Raw genomic sequence first — 21,338 nt, forward strand, 5'->3', positions numbered from 1 at the left:
AAAAATTTTTTGTAAAAAAGAGAATAATCATTTAATATTGAAAAATTTGCATAATACCACAAATTAAGATTTAAAAAATAATTTTGAAAAAAAAGAGAATAATCATCTAATATTGAAAAATTTGCATAATACCACAAACTAAGTATTTAAGTCCCAAAAAACCATTTCCACCAAGATTAGCGGACATACCGCTATACCTTTGTCAATATAAACTAAAATCCAATTTTCGCGGCATTATATCGTTCGTGACGTCATAATATTCGCGATATCGTAACACTTATTTCCTTGAAAGAAACCTGGTTCGAAATATTTTTTCCAAAATGACTAATGACAACTGGGTTAAAGCAGCAGTCCTCCAGCAGGGTGGTAGTCAGGCAGCAGCTTCCGATGCTCCGACAGCATCCACCTCAAGTGCAGCAACCGCAAATAGAATAGAGGCACTGTTGATACAAGGATTAGATGTAGGACATATTTCCTTTAGGGACCAGACAGCTAGCGTCCAGGATAACTGGCATGAATTAGACAAAGTGCCAGGTATCGTAAAAAATTTTGACAAATTCTCAGGCAGTCGTGAAGAATTCTCAACATGGTTTGCTTCCGCCACACGTTTGATGGAATTGTACGCCCCCATTCAGGGAACACCCAAATACTTTGCAATTCTTGTGACCATGCGAGGCGAAATTACAGGCCATGCGAATACACTGTTAAAAGTATATCGCACCGCATTACATTGGGGTGCAATCTCGCAGTGTCTGTTATCTGAGTACTCAGACAAACGAGATTTAAGCACTTTAGAATATCAGCTATTCACCATGACCCAGAAAGGCGCATCCGTTCATCAATTTTGATTCGCCGTTTACCAACAGATGTCTTTAATACTAGACCAAATCGAAACACTGGGTTTCTTAATAGATACCGGCTCCAACAAAAACTATGTCCAACCAGAAATAGCCAAAAACGTCAAAACGAATGAACACAAGTTTTACGCGAACACCGTAAGTGGTCGCATTCTAATCACCAGCCATATCCATTTGGGTTTATTTAACGAACCCAATAAACCTATAACTTTCTTCCTATTACCCAATTTGAATCCGTTCCATGGAATTCTAGGTAATGACACACTAAGAGAATTAAACGCCATTATTGATATAGGGAAAGATCTATTATTTGTCAACAACTCTCACATTGTTAAAGTAAAGCAGATGCAGTTACAGTTTCGGATAAGTATCCTATCCCTGAAATCGGAGAAATGGTTGCGCAGTTGGGCAACAATAAGTATTTCTCTGCTCTTGATCTAAAGAGCGGATTTCATCAGATTTCCCTTAAGGAATCTGATATTGAAAAAACGGCATTTTCTGTAAATGGAGGGAAATACGAGTTCACAAGACTCCCCTTCGGCCTAAAAAATTCCCCATCAATATTCCAAAGAGCTCTCGATGACATTTTGAGAGATCTCATTGGAAAAATTTGCTATGTCTACATTGATGATATAATAATATTCAGTAAATCTGAGGTAGAGCATTTCCGACATCTAGCTCTAGTATTTTCTACCTTGTCCAAAGCAAATATGAAGGTTCAAGTAGATAAATGCAAATTCCTAAGACACAGTGTTGACTTCCTAGGCGTAGTTATCTCAAGGGAAGGAGTTAAAACCAATCCAGAGAAAATTCAAGCTGTGACGCACGGGGTTTGGTTTGTATTAAAACAAACTTAAGTAACAGTTTATATAGCATTTAGTTTATTTAGCGCGATTTTACAACATGTGTGATGTAATTTGACATTTTAAACGAAGAAGGCTTTCAAACGCTTTTAATAAATCTTTTAACGCTTTAAAAAAGTTTGTCGCTTTCTTCCCCTGGTGCCATCACAGACTGACGCCAAACTCTCGGTCGGTCCCGCTCGTGTTTTTCAGGGCCGCCATACCATGGTATTTTCAGGGCTGCCATAACCCAGTATTTTCGGGTTGACGGTTAATATTTAAATTTGTAATGACGGCGGTAACATTCCCCCCCCCGTGAACGACCACAGGATGTTCACTTTCCTTTAATCCGACGTCTAGAACAGCAATTTTGGAAACGGGGCGTATCATGATGCCGTTTGGTGTGCATTTGGTTGCTCTGCGAACTTGGCCATCTTTGGCGGTTACGACATCGGTTATGCGGCCTTTTGGCCACAGGTTCCTCGGCAGATTATCGTCCACGACAATAACTACATCTCCGATATCGACTGGTGGACGCTTAGTAAACCATTTGCTGCGTCGAGTTAATGTTGGTGTGTACTCCTTCACCCATCTTTTCCAGAAGCGATCAGCAAACGATTGCGTTTGATGCCATCGTAACCTTAGGTCGGCGACATTTCCTGATACTGGTTTGTATCCCGCTTTTGATCCCAGAAGCAAGTGGTTGGGTGTAAGCGCTTCATCGTCACCTGTATCTAAAGAAACAAACGTTAGAGGCCTGGAATTAATTATAAATTCGGCTTCCATTAGGGCACTTCGAAGTGTTTCGTCATTAAAGTTGCTAGAGGGGCAAATGGCTTTTAGGACGGATTTTACAGTCCGGACCAAACGTTCCCACGCTCCTCCCATGTGGGGTGCGGCTGGTGGGTTAAAACGACATTTTATAGCTTCATAGTGAACGGCGATCTGATCGAAGTCAATCTTCACAAGTTCCTCCTTAACTAGTTTTTCCGTAGCTTTGAAATTGGTTCCGTTGTCGGAGAAGATTTCTCTCGGTGTGCCACGTAGTGCCATGAAGTTTTTTAGGCACATTATACATGAGCTCACATCGAGTTTGTAGGCGACCTCTAGATGAACTGCCCTTAGTGTTAGGCACGTAAATAGGACTCCCCAGCGCTTTTCTTTGTGTCTTCCAACGTTGACTAGTATGGGGCCGAAATAGTCGACTCCTGTATATGTGAATGGTCGTTCAAAACAAGCTAGTCTGGCGATCGGTATAGGTGCCATTTGTGGCACTTGAGGCTTCGCTGTGGATATTTTGCAGTGTTGGCATGCATTTCGGACGATTTTATATAGGACTCTTAGGCGTGGTATATAATATACGCTTCTAATAAGGTTAATAGTACACTCATGAAATATATGGTGAGATTTTTCGTGATAATCCTTTGCGATTAAAAAGGCAATTCTGCTGTGTCTTGGGATTACGATGGCGTCACCGTCAGAAGTTATGCTGTCTGACCTGCCCTTCACGCGGATGATGTCTTCTGAGTCCAGGTAAACATTCAAAGCTATTAATGAGCTTGACTTGTCCACTACAGATTTGTCTTTGAGCGAATTGATTTCATTTGAGTACGTAGCTAATTGGGCCTGTCTGCATAAAAGAGATTTTGCTGCGTGTATATTTTCGGGGCTTAGGGTTTGTGGTAGAGGCTTTCCCGAACACTTAGCGCGTAACCTTCGGGTGTACAGCATGACGTTGGCCACTGCTCTATATAGACGCTTCCAGTCAGAAAAGTATTCTACTGCAAAATCGAAATGGTTAAGCTTTACTATGGTGAATACATTTTTACGCAATTCGATTTCCTGTGAGACATTCTCAGATATTCCTCTTTGATCTGGCCACTCGTCGATAGACAGTCCTAGAAAATCGGGACCTTTAATCCAACGAGATGCATCTGGTACTTTAAAAAATTTTGTGGCTAAGTCTGCAACGTTATCCTTTGTGCTGACCCAGCGCCATTGGTTTGGGTTGGTTTTGTCGATTATCTCGCCCACTCTATGCATGACGAATGACTGGAGTCTCCTTGGGTCCATGGTTAACCAGTTAAGGACCGTTTTAGAATCGGACCAATATGTGCAGGAATCGATTCTTAGGCCTCGAGTGCTGAGTATACGCATTGTTAGGCCTACGCCCATGACGGCTGCCAAAAGTTCCATTCGAGGTATAGATACAGGTTTGAGTGGAGCTACTTTACATTTGGCTGCTACCAACACTGTACTTATGTTTTGACCTTGCTTAATGCGAAGATAGGTTACTGCGGCGTAGGCATGTTCGCTTGCGTCTACGAAGGTATGAAGTTCTACCTGGCTTTCGTTTAACAGCAGAGCAGAGTAGTGACGTGGAAATTCTAAATTGCTGGCGTGTAGTAGGACACCTTTCCATTGTCGCCACTGTTCGAGGAGTTGTTCGGGTAAATCTTCGTCCCATCCTATTCCTGTGCGCCAGACCTTTTGAAGTAGCATTTTAAGGCCTACGGTGTAACACGATAATAGACCGAGGGGATCAAATATAGACATCAGTACTTGTAGGACCTCACGTTTCGTTGGCGCTATTTCGTGGGTTAGGACGTCTCGTTTTAATCTCGAAAATCTGAAGATAAACTTAAAAACGTCATTATTTGGGTCCCAATACATACCGAGGACCTTTTCAGGGTTCCCTAATTCTTTGGGGTGTTGATTTATTTGCTGTTCTCCTAGATTTTGGAGAACAGATGCAGAGTTTGAGCACCAATTTCTTATTTGGAATCCACCATCGGCATGTATGTCTCTAACTGATGATGTAACTGTTATGGCTTCAAGTTCATCTTTGAAACTGTCGATGAGGTCGTCCACGTAGTGGGCCTTTGTAATGGATTCGTACGCTCGTGGATTTTTGATTTGGAAATTCTCTGCATTTTTATCGCGTACATAGTGGGCAATACAAGGGGCGCAATTAATTCCGAATGTCATCGCGCGCATAACGAAGATCCTTGGAGTGTTCTCGTTTTTATTGAGCCATAAGAACCGCTGGACGTGCATGTCGCTTTCCTGAATGTTTATTTGATGAAACATCTCGGCTATATCTGCGCACACGGCAATCCGTCCTACTCTGAAAGCCATTAGGACAGAAGTCAATGGATTTAGATAATCAGGCCCAGTAAGCATAAAATCGTTCAGTGATTTTCCATGACTTTTGGCGGCGGCATCCCAAACTAGTCGTATTTTGTTTGGCTTATTCGGATTTAAAGCAATAAATATTGGGAGATACCAGACGCGTTCCTTTCGATCGGATATTTCTTCTGGTCTGAGCTCAAATGCATATCCTTTTTGTAATAGATTGTCAATTTGTGATTGAATTTTATCAAACAGTTCCGGCATTCTTTTAATTTTGGCCCGTAGGCATTCGAGGCGTTTCAGCGCTGCGGTATAGCTTTCGGGTAAAATGACTGTGTCGTCTTTCCAGAGTAGGCCGACTTCGTATCGACCATTGATCATTTTGCAGGTATCTTCGAGAATGCCTTTGGCCCTTTTGTCGTTTTTAGATTGCATTTCTCTAGATACGATTGGTTCCATTGTGAAACTTTCCTTTATGGCTTTATCTATTTCACTCCAATTGCACTCGCAATGATGCATTGTTACGTGTTTGCTTGAGTTTGTTGATCCTTGGATGCACCATCCTAATGTGCACTTTGAAGCAATGGGTTCGTTTCGTCTGCCCTCGCGTATTTTGCGGGGTATTGCTAGATTCCAATTGTTGCTGCCGATTAAAATTAGTGGTGTACCGTTTTGGTACGACTTTAGCGGCAAGCCACGCAAATAAGGATATTGCTTGGATAATTCTTCAACATTGATGGTTTGTTTCGGCAATCCTAATTTCTTTACTGAGTGGACGTTGTAGAGCCATAGCTTTTTGTCAGTTCCCGCTTCCGAGATTTGTAGGTGGGTCTTAACGGAGTCCTCTTCGTTTCTGGTTTCTTCACCGGTCCATTGCAGGCAAATTGGCTCTGGCGTTGAAGAGATCTTCAGCTTGTCCAAAATGGTTTCATCGATGAGAGTAACTGATGAGCCCTCATCTAAAAATGCGAACGTGTTAAAAGTTACATTGGCTCCATACAGTTTGATGGGTACAACGCGGAAAAATTGTCCTTCCACTACATTGTCTTTATGGTGAGCAGTAACAACTTCGGTTCTGCCTGTGCCTTTGTGAAGAAGCGGGTGATGTTTTGAGTTGCAATTATCAATTCCGCAGTCACGATTAGAGAAGCATTTACGCCGGTGACTTTTGAGGCACCTGTAGCATACCTTGGCTTCGTTTATTATTCGTTGTCTATCGTCAACGGACAGTCGCTTGAAGCTTTGACATAGAGCAACCTGGTGATCCGTGGAAGCACACATCACGCATTGTAGCTTCGGCTTACAGTTTTGTTGCCACCCATTCTCTCGATTATTTGGTCCTTCCTGTGGTTGTTGATGTGCTTGCGAGTGTGTGTTGACATTATTGGCCTTAGTGTTTTGGCCAGGCATGACAGTGGCTGCGGCCTCAGCTATTTTGTACAACCAATCGCTAAATGATTTTATAACCGGGATGGATTCGTTACGTGGATGCATAGCCCAGTTTAACTTTTGCTGGGTTGGTAGTTTGTCGATAAGTTCTCGAAGAAGCATCGGGTTATTTAAATGTGAGGTTAAATTGCACGCTTCCATAGTTGCACATGCGTTTCTCACCGCCATTGCGAAATCAACGATGGATTCTAATTTATCCTTGTGTACGTTTATTTTTCTTATTTTGTCGATCAATCGATCGAGTATTTGCTCCGGGCGTCCAAAGAATGTCTTGAGCGTATTAATGACATCAGGAACCAGTATTGGCAGCAGTAGCTTATCACGAACTAGTTCGTAGGCTTTACCTTTGAGGCTCTTCTGAAGTCGTAGCATGTTCTCGGCGTTTGAAAATCCCGCTATACGGCAGCTGTTCTCGTACATGCTAATAAAGATTGGCCAGTCCTCTGGATTTCCGTTAAAGATGGGTAGATCTGCGGGTAAAACTTGCCTTGCGGCTAGCTGAGAAGCAGTAGGTCCATTTAATTGGAAACACGATACCTGAGTTCCTTGCTGCTGTGCAAGCAAGTTGTATTTTTGCTCGATGTATCTTTTCTCGGCTTCCCGCCTTTCCTCCAGCATTGCCAACATCAAATAATTTGAGCTTGGCGATTGAGTTTGCTCGACTAAGTTTACTTTGCCGAGATAAGACGCATTTGCCGCGTGAGGTTCGGGGCATTGCTGTTCGGTGGCTTTGTTGGCATATGGTATATTGGGCGATCCTGTTGACGGGTCACGACCAGTGCTTGTCGATGCCACGTTGTCCAGCGCTTGTTGGCAGCTGTTGCAAATCCATTCAGCCTCAGCTATTGAGCTATTGACTCCAGCACATTGAAAGTGGTACCATTTCTGGCAATTGTCGCATTGAACCCAATGTTGGGTACTACTGTTTAGGCGACTCTTGTTACAGGCACTACAAATGTCTTGATCTTTATTCATGATGCTTTGGATTTGTTTTAGTCTATTGGTTTCCGATTATATTGTGATATGAATTTATCCCCTGCAATTTGTGCATGTACTACTTAAAGATTTTTTACACATGCATGGCTTTGAACACTTTATGTGTAGTTACGCTCTAATATACATGTGTATGTGTGTCTTTATGTATTTGCACTTGATACATATGGTGAAATTCGGGCACGCGGAAACTTTTTAACCTCAATAAACTTTTTTAAAGAAATGTGACGCACGGGGTTTCGTTTGTATTAAAACAAACTTAAGTAACAGTTTATATAGCATTTAGTTTATTTAGCGCGATTTTACAACATGTGTGATGTAATTTGACATTTTAAACGAAGAAGGCTTTCAAACGCTTTTAATAAATCTTTTAACGCTTTAAAAAAGTTTGTCGCTTTCTTCCCCTGGTGCCATCACAGACTGACGCCAAACTCTCGGTCGGTCCCGCTCGTGTTTTTCAGGGCCGCCATACCATGGTATTTTCAGGGCTGCCATAACCCAGTATTTTCGGGTTGACGGTTAATATTTAAATTTGTAATGACGGCGGTAACACAAGCCATTAAAAAGTTCCCCATACCAAAGAACCTAAAACAACTAAGGTCCTTCCTGGGACTAGCTAGTTATTACAGAAGATTTATCAAAGATTTTGCTAAGTTAGCTAGACCCTTGACGGCGTTATTGAGAGGAGAACATGGCAGAGCTAAAAAGAATGTCTCAAGCAAGATTGAAATCCGATTCGGTGAAGCCGAACTCGATGCCTTTGAGAAAGTAAAAAATGCATTAGTATCACAAGATGTGATGTTAGCATACCCCGATTTTAAACAAGAGTTCCATCTAACCACTGATGCTTCAAACTTTGCATTAGGAGCTTCTCTAGAACAGAACGGTAGACCCATTACATTCCTTTCCCGTGCGTTATCCAAGGCCGAAGAAAATTATGCTACAAACGAAAGAGAAATGCTAGCAATAGTATGGGCATTGGATAAGTTAAGGATGTATTTATACGGCAAATCCAAAGTGATCATTTACACTGACCACCAGACTCTCACTTATGCTCTCAGCCCGAAAAATAACAACACAAAGCTGAAGAAATGGAAAAGTTACCTGGAGGAATATAATTACGAGTTGAAATATAAGCCGGGTAGCTCAAATGTGGTAGCAGACGCACTCTCTAGAAACCCTACCAGCATAAATGCTAGCAGTACGTCAGCTACAGCCCATAGTGATGAAAGCTCAGGTCATGAACTCATTCCAGCAATGGAAATCCCCATCAATGTCTTTAAAAACCAATTGTTTATCCTCACTGGTGATAACGAATCCACTACCTTTGAAATACCGTTCCCTACATATCATAGACATACAATAGTGAGAAGCAATTATTCCGAAGAAGATCTTGTAACCATCTTGAAAGAAAAAATGGATCCTAGAATAGTTAATGGTATTTTTACTTCCAAAAGTATCATGGGAAAAATTCAACAAAGATTTCCAGAGCATTTTAGGAATTACAAGGCAAGATTCACGCATATTCAAACTATAGATGTCCATGATCAGATTCAACAACAAGATATCATAATAAAAGAACACCTCAGAGCACATAGAAATTCCGTTGAAAATAAAAAACAAATTTTATCTGAATATTTTTTCCCCGGTATGAAGAAAAAGATAGAAGCAATAGTAAACTCTTGCCAAACTTGCAAACTCTCTAAATACCAAAGACACCCTCCGAACCAAGAAATACAACCAACCCCTATTCCGAAATATCCAGGTGAAATTATTCATATAGATTTATATTCCACCCAAAATAAGATTATTTTAACCGCAATAGACAAATTTTCTAAATACGCGCAAGTTAAACTCGTAAACTCAAAAGCAGCAGAACATCTTAAAGTACCCTTACGTGAGTTGTTAATAGCCTTCGGTAGGACAAAAACCGTGGTGATGGATAACGAAAAGGCTTTAAATTCTGCATCAATAAAATTTCTTTTGAATAATCAGTTAGGTATACAAGTCCACACTACTCCACCATATACTTCGTCTAGCAACGGCCAAGTAGAAAGATTTCATTCAACATATACAGAAATAATGAGATGCTTGAAGCTAGAGCACCCCGAAATGGAATTCGAGGATTTAATATTCAAAGCCGTTGACGAATACAATAAAACCATCCATAGTACCACCAACAAAAAGCCAATAGAAGCATTTTTTGTAACAAATTTAATCCATAATCCAGAAAAATTAGCACTTGAAAGGGAAAAGATTGCAGAAACCATTTTAAAGAAGCAAAATAAGGACCTAGAGTACCATAATAAAACAAAAAAAAACCGTCAAAATCTACGATCCATGTGAAATCATCTACGTTAGGATTAATAAACGGCTAGGCTCGAAACTAACGTCTAGATATAAAAAAAAAAATAGTAGCCGAAGATCTTAATACCAAGATTAAAACCAGGTCAGGAAGGATAGTTCATAAAAACCACTTGAAGTATTGATAAACATCCTCTTCCGACAGATTGCTCATGTTACCACTTTGCTGGGGTCACACAACCATATTAGACTATACTAAGTCAAGGGTGGTCATGTTGGAAACCGGGTTAGCCGCGCGCCAGAACGGAACGTTTAAAATCATTCACGTCATCGAATTAGAAAAATATCAAATGGCCATATCCGTTCTAAAAGAAGTCGTTAAGAATTCATCAAACCTTAGTCCGTATCAACCTTTTTTGGCCTATGAGATAACTCGGATACAGAATGAATTGAGGAGGCTTCAGCCGATGAAATTCAGAAACAGAAGATCGCTTGATATACTTGGCACGGCTTGGAAATGGTTAGCGGGCACACCTGATCACGAGGATCATAAGATTGTGGTAGATAAGATCAATGAACAATTGGAAAACAATAATCGGCAGGTCATTATTAATAATCTAATAGAAAATAAGATAAACGATTTAATTAAGATAACTGCTACCATATTAATTAGAGGTAAACCCGAATACAATAATAAGTCAGATGAAATTGAAATAACCAAATTTAAATTGAGTCTTTTAAGAGAAGAAATAACAAATAATATTTACGCAATTGATTGGGCTAAGGCCAATACCGTAAACTCATTAATACTGTCCTCTGCTGAAATAGATTTTATTGACACAATCAAAGAAGAGAGCCTAACATTTGTAAACATTGAAGAACTAATAGAGTTTGCCGAGGTCAGCATAGCCTCAGACGGTAAATCACTCCTTTATATTGTTAGCCTACCCAGAGTAATAATTCAAATTTGTAAACAAATCCTTGCAATACCAATTAAATATCAAAAATTTATAGAAGAAATAGACTATGAGAATATCATGAAATGTAACAAGAAATACTTCGGGTTAATCAATAAGAATAAATGTAAAATTCATAATGGTAAGACAATCTGTAAACTGGAAGATCTAACTAATTTAGAAAACAGTAAATGTGTAGGAGCCTACTTGCAAAGAAGGAATCCACAATGTAAGGTAATCAATAACCAGCACGTAAAATCCCATTCAGAAATAATGCCCGGTACCTTGCTGCTGAACCAATTCCAAGGGGACATCAACATCAATGGAGAAAACATTACCCTAGAAGGCACCTTCATAATTCAAGCGGAAAACGCCACAGTCGTCATAGAAGACTCCTGGTATATTGTGAAGACACGCTTTGAAGTCGAGGTTCAACCGCCGCTGTTGCAATTACTATCAGATAAGCAGCAAAGAGGTGAAAGGTTATCACTGGAAATGATCAAGGAAATACACATCAATAATACTAATAATCTGAAGAGAATCCAAAGAAACAACTTGATTATGTCTTCGTCAAGCTGGATTATTCTAACCCTTCTGGCAACTGCAATGATAACATATTACATCATCAAAAAATTCTGCAGCCACGAAACAGGCAACCATGGTCCACCAACGGAAGTCTCAATCGCGCCAGTTCAATATGTTGTTGCGACCGAGGACGTCCGCACTTAAAGGGGGAGGAGTTAAGCACTTCTATCATAACAAGGAGTCAAGTACTTATACCATAAAACCCAAGTCCGTCAACACATGCCCATTGGCCGATCCTATTTCATCATCACAAGCAATTCCCATCGGTCAACCCCACTCAGTCGTCACATGCCCATTTGTCGCATGATCGCCTGTCTCAAATAACAGTCCGATCGCTAGGATAAACAACAAGTCACCCCAGTCAATCGTCAGATGCCAATTTGTCGCATGATCGCCTATCCCCAGTAACAGTCCGATCGTTAGGATAAACAACAAACCTGATACCCAGAATCACTCCACAAATTTCGGCAATAAACAAAGAATTGTCCTGAACACTTGTGTAAACAAAGAATGGTCCCACGCTCTTAGTGGACTATTGGACTCAGCCAACGCCGCCGCCTGCGACGACGTCAATTATCCAAGCCTTCATCCAACATAATCAAATCATAGAAAATCAGTCTTAAGCCTAAGTCCAAACCATCCGGTAAAACTTCGCTTTAGCTCCGCGGAATTCACTCAGTCAGAATCTTTCAGTTATCATTAAGTTGTAATTGTAAAGTGACTTTAAATAAAAATTGTATTTTTTTTTACCGTGAGTGAAGGAAGTGTTTAATTTATATTTTGAGTTCCAACGTGTCCTTATATCTTGCTTCAACGTTTTAGACAACTTATTATTTAGCTCAGAATGTTTAAAATATTTTACTAATTTTTTACAACTCTCGAGGAGTGTTAGAACACCATGAACTGGATTTTTTTTTAAAACGTCATCCATTACCAAATTTAGGTTGTGACATGCACAAGACATACGTTTATATGAGCTGAAAGCGGAAACAACGTTGGCCCCATCGTCTGTCACTATGAATGAGCTTCCTAGCTTTAAGTTGTACTCTTCCAGAATTAAAGAAACTTGAGAAAGAATATTAACTCCCGTTTTTTTTCATGTTCAAATTCCTTAATACCAAGAATAGCTACCTTAAGCTCAAATTCTTTTGTAATATAGTGTGCGCTGACCGAAATATAACTTTTCTGCGTGTGTGAATCCGTCCACATATCAGTTGTGTATGAAAGTTCTTCATTTTCCAGGGACTCCAACAGCTTAGTTTTTATTTCTATATATTGCTGCTCTAAAACGTCCCTTGTGAGTGTTCTCCTGGATACAATCAGGTCTTCCACGTCTTGTTTACCAAATTCTGCGCCCGTATTGATTAGCTGCTGTGCAAATTCGCGAAACCCAATGCCTTTAAATATAAATATATTTTAGAAACACTATTTAAATACGCACATGTATTTTTGCTAAGATCTACAGTTTTGTAAGATTTTACATATCGCACATAAATAATTAATTGTGACAACTCTCACAATACCATCGATCGCAGCACTAACGCATGAGGTGTCTCTTACCTTCTGTAACATTTAAAGGTAGCAGATCTTTTGCTGAAAATGCCAATTGTTTTTTTGCCAAATTCAATAAAATTTGCTTCGGTATATGTTTTTTGCATAGTTATGCATTGTTTTTTGCTCTGGTGGCTGCACCATAGAGCATTTATGCCGAATTAAGGCGCCAGTTCCGTTTTTCGCCAAATACGCAAACACCATTAAGCACTTTGAACAGCAAACAAAGTCAATCCGCACTCCATCCTTCTCAATGATGCGAAATGTTTCCCACACTCTGCTTTTCGCATTTTCAGGCTTTAAAAGACTAAATCGAGCGTTTTTATTTTAATTGCGTCTTGAATTCTTAGCTTTTCCATTTTTTCAAAGCGTGGTGCTGCGTCGCGTAAATTACATTTTAGTGTGACCGACGGATTTCAAGCTTAAAATATTGAGTCAGCATTGGGACTTTTGGTATTTTTTGTCAATTTAAATTTAAAAAAAATGTTCGTGTTTTTTCGTGTTCATGTTGCTCTGAACGAACACGCACGCCCATGGACAAAATTCAACTTTTCAACACGCGCACGCGGGCGCCCGTTCGTGTCACGGGTTGACACGATAAAACCCAGCCCATGCCCAACTCTAATCTGGAATACCTTTAACGAAGTACACTATCAGATTCTCCTCATATACGTTTACCGGCTTCGCAATTTCCATCAATCTTCTGTTGGCGCTGATTTAACTTTTTATGCTGGTGTATCCCAATGGTACCTTCTTCGGCCAAACTTCTAACAAATGTTCTGTAATGTGCTGCGAAAATTCCAGAACCACCTTCCTGATCACTCCCTCTGTAGTTGCCTTATCTCAGCTTCACTTGCTATCTCGCTCATCGGTCGAATATTCAAGTTGTTGTTGCTTTTGCTCAAACTGCCTGCAGGTCTGCCCCGAAACGTGTGCTCACTGTCGTTTCAAACTTTTAAGTCAAGGTGACCTTTTATTATTTTATGCTGGCTTAGCACAACGAACTGCCTTCAGAAACGGTGATCGCTTCTGGTTCTCTTATTGTAGGTGCCTCATCACTGGTTCCTACATAAATGCGTTTGCATTTCGTTACAGGTAATAGATATATCTGACTAGAGTTGTACTTAGTGGATATTTGCGTAGTAAAAAGAAGGCAAACAAATTAGAAGTTGATTGATCAGAAAAGTCCGAAACAATATTAGAAACTGCAAAAAGTAATTCAAGTATAAATTTAATAGATTCTAAGTGTAGTAAGCAGGTTGACCATTCCTATTGGGGCGGACTGTGAGAACGAGTAACAAAAATGGAAAAACGAATAAAAGATACTTTAATGCATATAAATTCGAATAATTCGAGACAAGTATCATTATCAGAACCGATGATAGGGCGGAATTTACTGCACAAAGAAACTCCACCACGCCATCAGGTCAGGTCAGGTATTAACCAAGTAAAGACAAATTAGGTCAAAATCAAGTGACATACTATCTACAAAGAGTTTTAGGGCCCCTGGCATTCTATTAGCCGTCAAAGAAGGAAGGAAGGATATGAGGAAGGAATCGGAGTAGATGAAGAAGAAAGAGGAATAGATGGTGAAGGAATCCTAGAATATGAAAATTTAAACTCTTCTATCGATACATTGGAGCATCAGTTAGAAGTCTCGAATCAAAAATGTGTTTTTTAGGTGGCACTCCCAACAATGGTTTCGGCATTGCAGGTATTGCATCAGCTACCGCATTAATTGTAGCATCAGTTGCAACAAGTGGCACTCCGGTACTACTATCACTAGAATCTCTATCGGCAATATCCATTGGTGTAGACTACAGACATCGTCTGTGGAATTGGAGTTTGCATTGGTTGAGAAGGGGTCGGAACCGATAAACGCAAGGACAAATCAGAAGTCTGTTCTGCCGCCTTCTTACGCTTTCGAGACTCAGTCAGTAGCGTTAAACTACTAAACTGAGACTCGACAGCTTTAACCTCTTGCGAGAGTTTAAGAAAACTAGCGGACAGACTCATCAGGTTATCCTTTGTTTGCCGCATGAATAGTTCCATTTCATCTTCCACGATCCGGCATGACTCACATCCCCATTTGAGACCCTTTCTTGATCTAAAAGATCCTTTACCCTGCAAGTAAAACCGGCGCATTCAACATGTACTGTAGTTTTTCACAACCAACAGTAAATAAAACTATTCATGGGTGGGGCGGGCTGCAAACAATTTTTAAACAAGCAGACAGGCATTATGAGGTAAAAAGAAGAATTAGTAACCAAACAAATAAAAATGAAAAATGTTTTGGTATTAAAATATAAAACTCACTCTGAGGTAATAAGAAAGCGAGATATTGAGGGTGCACAAGGGTTAATAGGGAAAGAGAGCACTGACTAAGTGATATAGAGTCAAAATTACAGGCACACAACAGACTGCAGTATGAGCGCGAATAACGACGACGGGTAAAACGAAAACGAGAGAAAAAAAAAAGGTTGAAGAGCGCGAGCGCGGGACCTTGAAATCACTGTAACAAAAACACTGCAAGACAACAACAGATGAGCGTTGCTTGTGCTTTGCAAGAAAGAAAAAAAATGAGATTAAGGTGGGAGAAAGAAAAAGACAATTGTTAAAAATTATTAACACAAAAACGCAACGAGTGATACGGTGCAAGTTAGATTTAATAATATAATATAAATTTCGATCGCGATGCCGATAAAAACATAAAAATAAAAATATATAAAATCAGTTAAAAACGCGGGAGCTTGAAAAAACACGTCCGTCTTCTTCGAGAGCGTTGATGTGAACAATCAAGTCGGATCGTTGACTTACCGATGATCAACAATGAATCCGAAAAAAGTATGAAGGGAGTGATTGACATAGTTAATGAGTCAGTACACTTAATTAAAATTAAAAGAAACTTGTCCGATGAAGTTGACGTGATATTCGCACAAATACTACTAAGGAAATTTGACAGACTCTACAATTATATGAGAGTCAAATTAGAAAAACAAGGCAGATACAATTGCTATCTGATGTCATGGAATACTTGGAGCAAAGATATTGTTCGCTAAGTGACTTGAGCAAAGAAAAGAAAAAACCGTTACAAAAAACTTCGGGTTCGGTGTTTGAAGATAACTGTGCGATTTGCAAAGTTGCAGGGCATAAGACGTATAAACGCTATAAATTTATAGGTCTGACACCTATGGGAATGTATGAAATGGCCAAAAAGGTATAGCTTTGCTCAAAATGCTTGAACCATTCAAGCAATAAAGTATGCACAAATGAAATGGTCTGTTCATTGTGTAGTAAGCGACACCATAAGTAATAAATATGTTTCAAAATTTATCACTGAAGCTGTTGACCCTGAGTCCATTTGAAAAGTAATAACTTGATTCAATATTTTGACATCAATTAGCTTTTCACGATTTTCGTTTTTTGTCTTGCTTTGACATACACACGACAGATATATGGCCTTTTCTACCACATTTCTCTATTGTAAGACGTTCCACACCCAGAACATGACTTCCACGAGTTTTTGCATTGTTTCACTTTGTTCAGTTTATTCTGATACTTTTTGAATGTATGGATCGCGTTTAGTGGAACTTGACTCTCTTTCTTGTCTTTAAGGGTTGCAACGGTTTTTGTCGTTGTCTCATAGGTCTCCGCAACCATGAGCACATCTTCAAGAGTCGGCTGGTGCTTTCGAAGAGCAGCTGCCCATACAGCATTATACGGGGTTTGTACGATGATCTGATCCCGGATCATTTCATCTACGTAGTTGGACAAACAAACTTGTGCAGAACACACAAATTGACATTCACGAGCGATGCCGCGCAAATCGGCGACCCACTCTTTGTGTGTTTGACCATGTGCCATCTCTTTCTTAAAAAATGACGCTACAATATGACGCTTAGTTGTGAAATGTACAGTAAGTTTGTCTGTGAGCTCTTTATATGTATGAGTGCTTAAGTTGTTTTTCCCGAAGAGATTTTTAAGATGCTCGAACAAACTGACGCCACACCAAGAAAGAAAATATGCTTTTTGTTTTTCGTCTGCACTGACCGAGTATGCTTTAAAATGTTGCGACAACTGTTCTAGATAAGACTCCCAATTTTGATTGTCTTTGTCAAATTTGTGAAATGGAGGACACAAAGATAATTTACCCGCGTGGCTTGAATTACTAGCACTAGATGAAGAATTATTCTCAAGAATTTCTCTCATCCATTGTAGTTGTTGTTCTAGAATGTTCGTTGTGAATTGCTGTTGCTGGGAAAGCAATTCTTGAATTTCCCCGCTTTCTATTGGCATCTTGATGAGAATCAATGACTGACCAACTAGTTTTTACACAATTTTTGTGGCTAAAGGTTATAATTTGTTTTTTGCCTCGTCGCCATTAATGTTGTGTCCACAGTAGAGGGGTGTGTGTTCTTGTTGAGAGCTTATGCTAGACTGACCGTTTATTGATTTGTAATAACAATGTTACCATATCTAAGGTGTACAAGGTTTAACAATGTTGGGAAATGCTTACTTTAGATTTTAAATGATACATAACAATTTCCGTATATAATCGATTGCCAAGCTGAGTAAAGATGGTTGAAACGATCTTATGGTGGCTAGCGCGAATCGCTTTCCAAAAATTTCTGATCCGTATAGTTTAACTTCTGGGTTTTTTAATATAATTTACATAATCTATTACTCCAAATATCCCTTCGCGTACCGTATTGTAGTTTTGCAAACGAACATGATAGGGTTCTCTTTTAGTTAAAATGGAGGTAAATGTTTACTACTACTACTCGGGCCCAAAACGCGCTTAAACCACATAATTTTGGTATCAAACGAAAGAGAAAAGAGAAAGAGAGCACGACCTCAGGTGCGCCTTGGCGATTTATTTCGTAGTTTTTGAGTAATTAAGAAAAGAAAATTAATATTTTTAGCGGGACCATAGCTAAAAGTAGCTGTTTCCGGCTACAAAAAGCTGTTCAATTTTGAGATGGTGTTGCCAAATGCCAATAATGCGAAATTATTGTTGAGTTTACAATATTTCTTGATTTTATAGAACAAATATAGTTTAGAATACAATATATTCCTCGACTTTAGAGTTTAGATTAAAATATTTGGCTACCAGGGCGGTCAAACAGCGCGCCAAATAAAAAATAGCGTTTGACAACACTGAAATATAGCTTTACCCGATTTTTCCACTTTTCCACACTGAAATCTCGAGTAGTAGTAGTAGTAAACATTTACCAAAATGGATGTCGTTTGTGTTTTTTGGGCTCTATTCCCCATTTGAACACTATATTTGATGTTTGGAAACACACCCGACATTCGGTTTCCCGTTGGATTGCATTTCGGGCATCGTGGTTAAAATATACCCGTAGCAAAAGATACTACGCTGTTCTAAGCAGTCATCGAAACGGTGGCAATGCTGGTAACAATTCCAACACCTTGGACTGGTGTAGTATACTTTTAGGGATAGGATTAGGCCACATACTTTTACATACTAGTTGGGTTTGCTGTTATAGCAAGAACTTCCTCACATGATTCTTTATAAATTGTTTGGTCTAACTTTTCATAGGTTTCAGTCAATTCGTTAACGTATGAGCGAAGCGTGCGTGGCTTAAACGCTTTAATTTCGTTATAAAATTGTTCGTGCTTGCGTGCCTCTACTCGTAACTGTGACCTGTTTGTGATTTTCAGATGGAGTAACTCATGATGAAGACTGGATATAGCATTCCTAATTAAGAGTGCTACCAACTGTTCTTCTGACATACCTTGTTGAAGACTAGCGCTTAAGTCTTCCATAGCATACTGGTAGTCGTCAAAAATTTCGATTTGCCCTCGCGTCTTCTTGACCTTTGGAAGGTTTCTGGTTTATCTCTATCGTGGCTTTGTCTGGTTGCTTATGGTTGGCTAAGTTGAAGTGAAGCTAGATGCTTTTGTATGGAAGACTCAATATTTTGATGTAATATGTTGGTCAAATCCTGCACTATTCTTAATTGCTGACTGTCTATAGCCGAATTAATATAATTTGTTATTTCAAACTGCGAATTCGCATTGAAAGCATTCTGTGAAGGTGGGCCATCAAGTCCACTTTCGACTTGTTTCTGTTGTGATCTAGTATTAACTCCGGGTTTTGCTGCCATGTTTAACTCTGCCTCTGTCTCTGTAAGGTTTAGTAGCTGATTTTTTGACATTTTCGTTAAAAGTATTGACACTTGCTGATCCTGTCGCTAGTGAACGAAATTCTGCTGCTAAAGTGTTGTTGGAGAATGTTAGCTGTAAGGGGACAAACTGCAGTTGTCTTCAGATGATCAAGAAGACATTCCTTGTGAAATCTGTGTTTGCATGGAGCGTTTGCTATCAATTCCGTCGCACTCATTACCTCATTACATATACCACAAAATGGATCTGTTATTGCCGCTTGGGCTATATTTTCATTACTACGAAACATATTGAATGTGTATATTTCACCAAATATTTTTAAAAAAACTTTTTCCAAAATCACTAAAGTCTGTCTTTCCTCTTGCTCAACTTGTTCATAGATGTCTAATCTTTATCTGGATCTAAATGTTTGTTTTCTTCTTTGGTGTTACTTTATCTAATATGCCTATTGCCGATTTGAAATTGGATAAGCTTGAATGACTGGACTATGTCCGAAACTCTCCAGAACATAGTAATTCCAAAATAAATCCTCCATGCCTATCTAAACCAAAATTTATACTACCAGTATCTAGGGCTAGGCTATCACGAAACTCACTTGGTAGACCAATCCTCAATTCGGAATTGCAATCGCATTTCCAAAGATCGTACTCGTGCGCGATACCAAAATACTTTCTAGAATATGTACAATAACTTGAAATCAAAAGGAAACTTATGGACTGTTCGAGCTTGGTGGGACGACCCATCATTGGAGAAACTCCCCAAATGTGACCTGTTTGTGATTTTCAGATGGAGTAACTCATGATGAAGACTGGATATAGCATTCCTAATTAAGAGTGCTACCAACTGTTCTTCTGACATACCTTGTTGAAGACTAGCGCTTAAGTCTTCCATAGCATACTGGTAGTCGTCAAAAATTTCGATTTGCCCTCGCGTCTTCTTGACCTTTGGAAGGTTTCTGGTTTATCTCTATCGTGGCTTTGTCTGGTTGCTTATGGTTGGCTAAGTTGAAGTGAAGCTAGATGCTTTTGTATGGAAGACTCAATAGTGATTCGTTTATGGATTTGTTGGTCGTGCCCCACGTTGTGCGCCAATTATTAATATATGTAGTGACCAGAATCGGTTTTGCTTTATAGTTCTCGCTCAACCTAGTTAACATCTAAAAGGCTACAAGGTGTTAGTGCATACAGTCCTTTGCAAGGACTTCCAGTTCAGAAGTAGAGGAGCTAGGGCTGAGTATAAGTCAGTAACAGGAGCAGGATGCACCGAAAACGTTATGCTTCGATATACTCATTAGTTGTTGTGATGACAAAAAAAATGCTTAAACCAATAGTGTGATCAGGATCGAGGGTATGCATTCTTGCTCGGGTCTAGCTCGTCGGATTGGTCGTGGTTCTTTCTCCCCTTTTCACACTCACTATCATTAATAAATTTAATGCGCGCTATAAAACTAAACTAACTACTAAAAGTTAAAGGTGATGTTACGATTATTACTATTGCTAAGGTGCCAATTCACCACAACCTAAAGAAAGGAGACAAACATGAATCTAAATAAAGAATGTGAGAGAACTTAGATGTGATGAGTCCCTCTTCTTTACCCACCCGACAATGACAACTGTTCTAATTCAAAGGTTGTCCCAAAACAATGTAGTTTTATTTCTTTTATGACATCTTATGACAGTTCAGCAAGGATACTTGACAGACCATATTAGAGTAACTCAAATCATTGATTCTGTTCAAACATAATTTTGGGTTTCTTTACTTATTTCCTAACGAGCTTGACAAAATTTCATATTTCGGACTTCATTACTTGAAATTAAAAAAAAAAATGACTTAAATTACTAGTATCTTAAATATAAAAGAAAGAAACGTTTGTGCTACGGTAAACCGTATAGGAATATTTCATATATGTTTTCAAATAATTATTTTTGTTAAAGGATTAACTCATTACTCACGAATTTGGTATCCTTCACTGTGTTTCGTTGTAGTCGTTGGGTCCATGATGACGTTGAATTTGCTGCGGTGTGGTTTTTAACGAAATTTTAGATTAATTATATAAATGACAATGAAATATACTCCATAGGTTACCTTACACATATCGCTCCATCAGAACAAAAATTTAAAGAAAGATTCTTAAATATTCAAGAATAAATACTAAAAAAAAAAAAAATTAAAGGCTCATAATGGGAAAAAAAATGAATTAAATTTATATTGTTCTTAAGTAACAGTGAGTAATGATTGATTCCAATCAAATGACAAATGTGCAAATTTTATAGATTTTAAGAAAAGCTGACTCAATTTAACACTGTCTTTAAACACACTGGGTTACTATTCAGACGGTTTTTGCATTTTTTGTGTGGTCTATAAGCGACATGTGCGAGGTAGTGTATTTACGTGACCATATGACAACGACTAATTTATCCTCAGCTTAGACAGCTCCCTCATCGAAGTAAAACGATGTATCTGGATCTTAGGTTTTTCCGGAATTTATCACCATCCTTCAGCGCTTTAAGTCACTGTGT

General features: G+C 39.1%; 1 protein-coding gene across 1 annotated transcript; it reads right to left on the reverse strand.

Moving 5' to 3' along the window:
- Nucleotides 1-339: 339 nt before the first annotated feature.
- On the reverse strand, nt 340-7,255 carry LOC137580177 (uncharacterized). Its single transcript, XM_068294097.1, has 3 exons — nt 4,375-7,255; nt 2,038-2,907; nt 340-440 (listed from the first exon to the last, which is right to left on the reverse strand). The coding sequence occupies exons 1-3, from the start codon at nt 7,253-7,255 to the stop codon at nt 340-342; spliced, it is 3,852 nt and encodes a 1,283-aa protein (XP_068150198.1).
- Between the last annotated feature and the right edge of the window lie 14,083 nt (nt 7,256-21,338).

This window comes from Drosophila tropicalis, unplaced genomic scaffold (assembly GCF_018151085.1).
Source record: "Drosophila tropicalis isolate 14030-0801.00 unplaced genomic scaffold, ASM1815108v1 contig_829, whole genome shotgun sequence".
Lineage (NCBI taxonomy): Eukaryota > Metazoa > Arthropoda > Insecta > Diptera > Drosophilidae > Drosophila > Drosophila tropicalis.

What these genes read in the sequence shown, in the direction of transcription:
- LOC137580177 (XM_068294097.1), bottom strand. Translation starts at nt 7,255, where the DNA reads ATGAATAAAGATCAAGACATTTGTAGTGCCTGTAACAAGAGTCGCCTA. An exon ending in GAACCCTGAAAAGGTCCTCG is followed by an intron (nt 2,908 to 4,374) that starts GTATGTATTGGG and finishes TCACATATACAG; the next exon opens with GAGTCGACTATTTCGGCCCC. An exon ending in AGACGTCGGATTAAAGGAAA is followed by an intron (nt 441 to 2,037) that starts GTGAACATCCTG and finishes TTGTATCAACAG; the next exon opens with TGCCTCTATTCTATTTGCGG.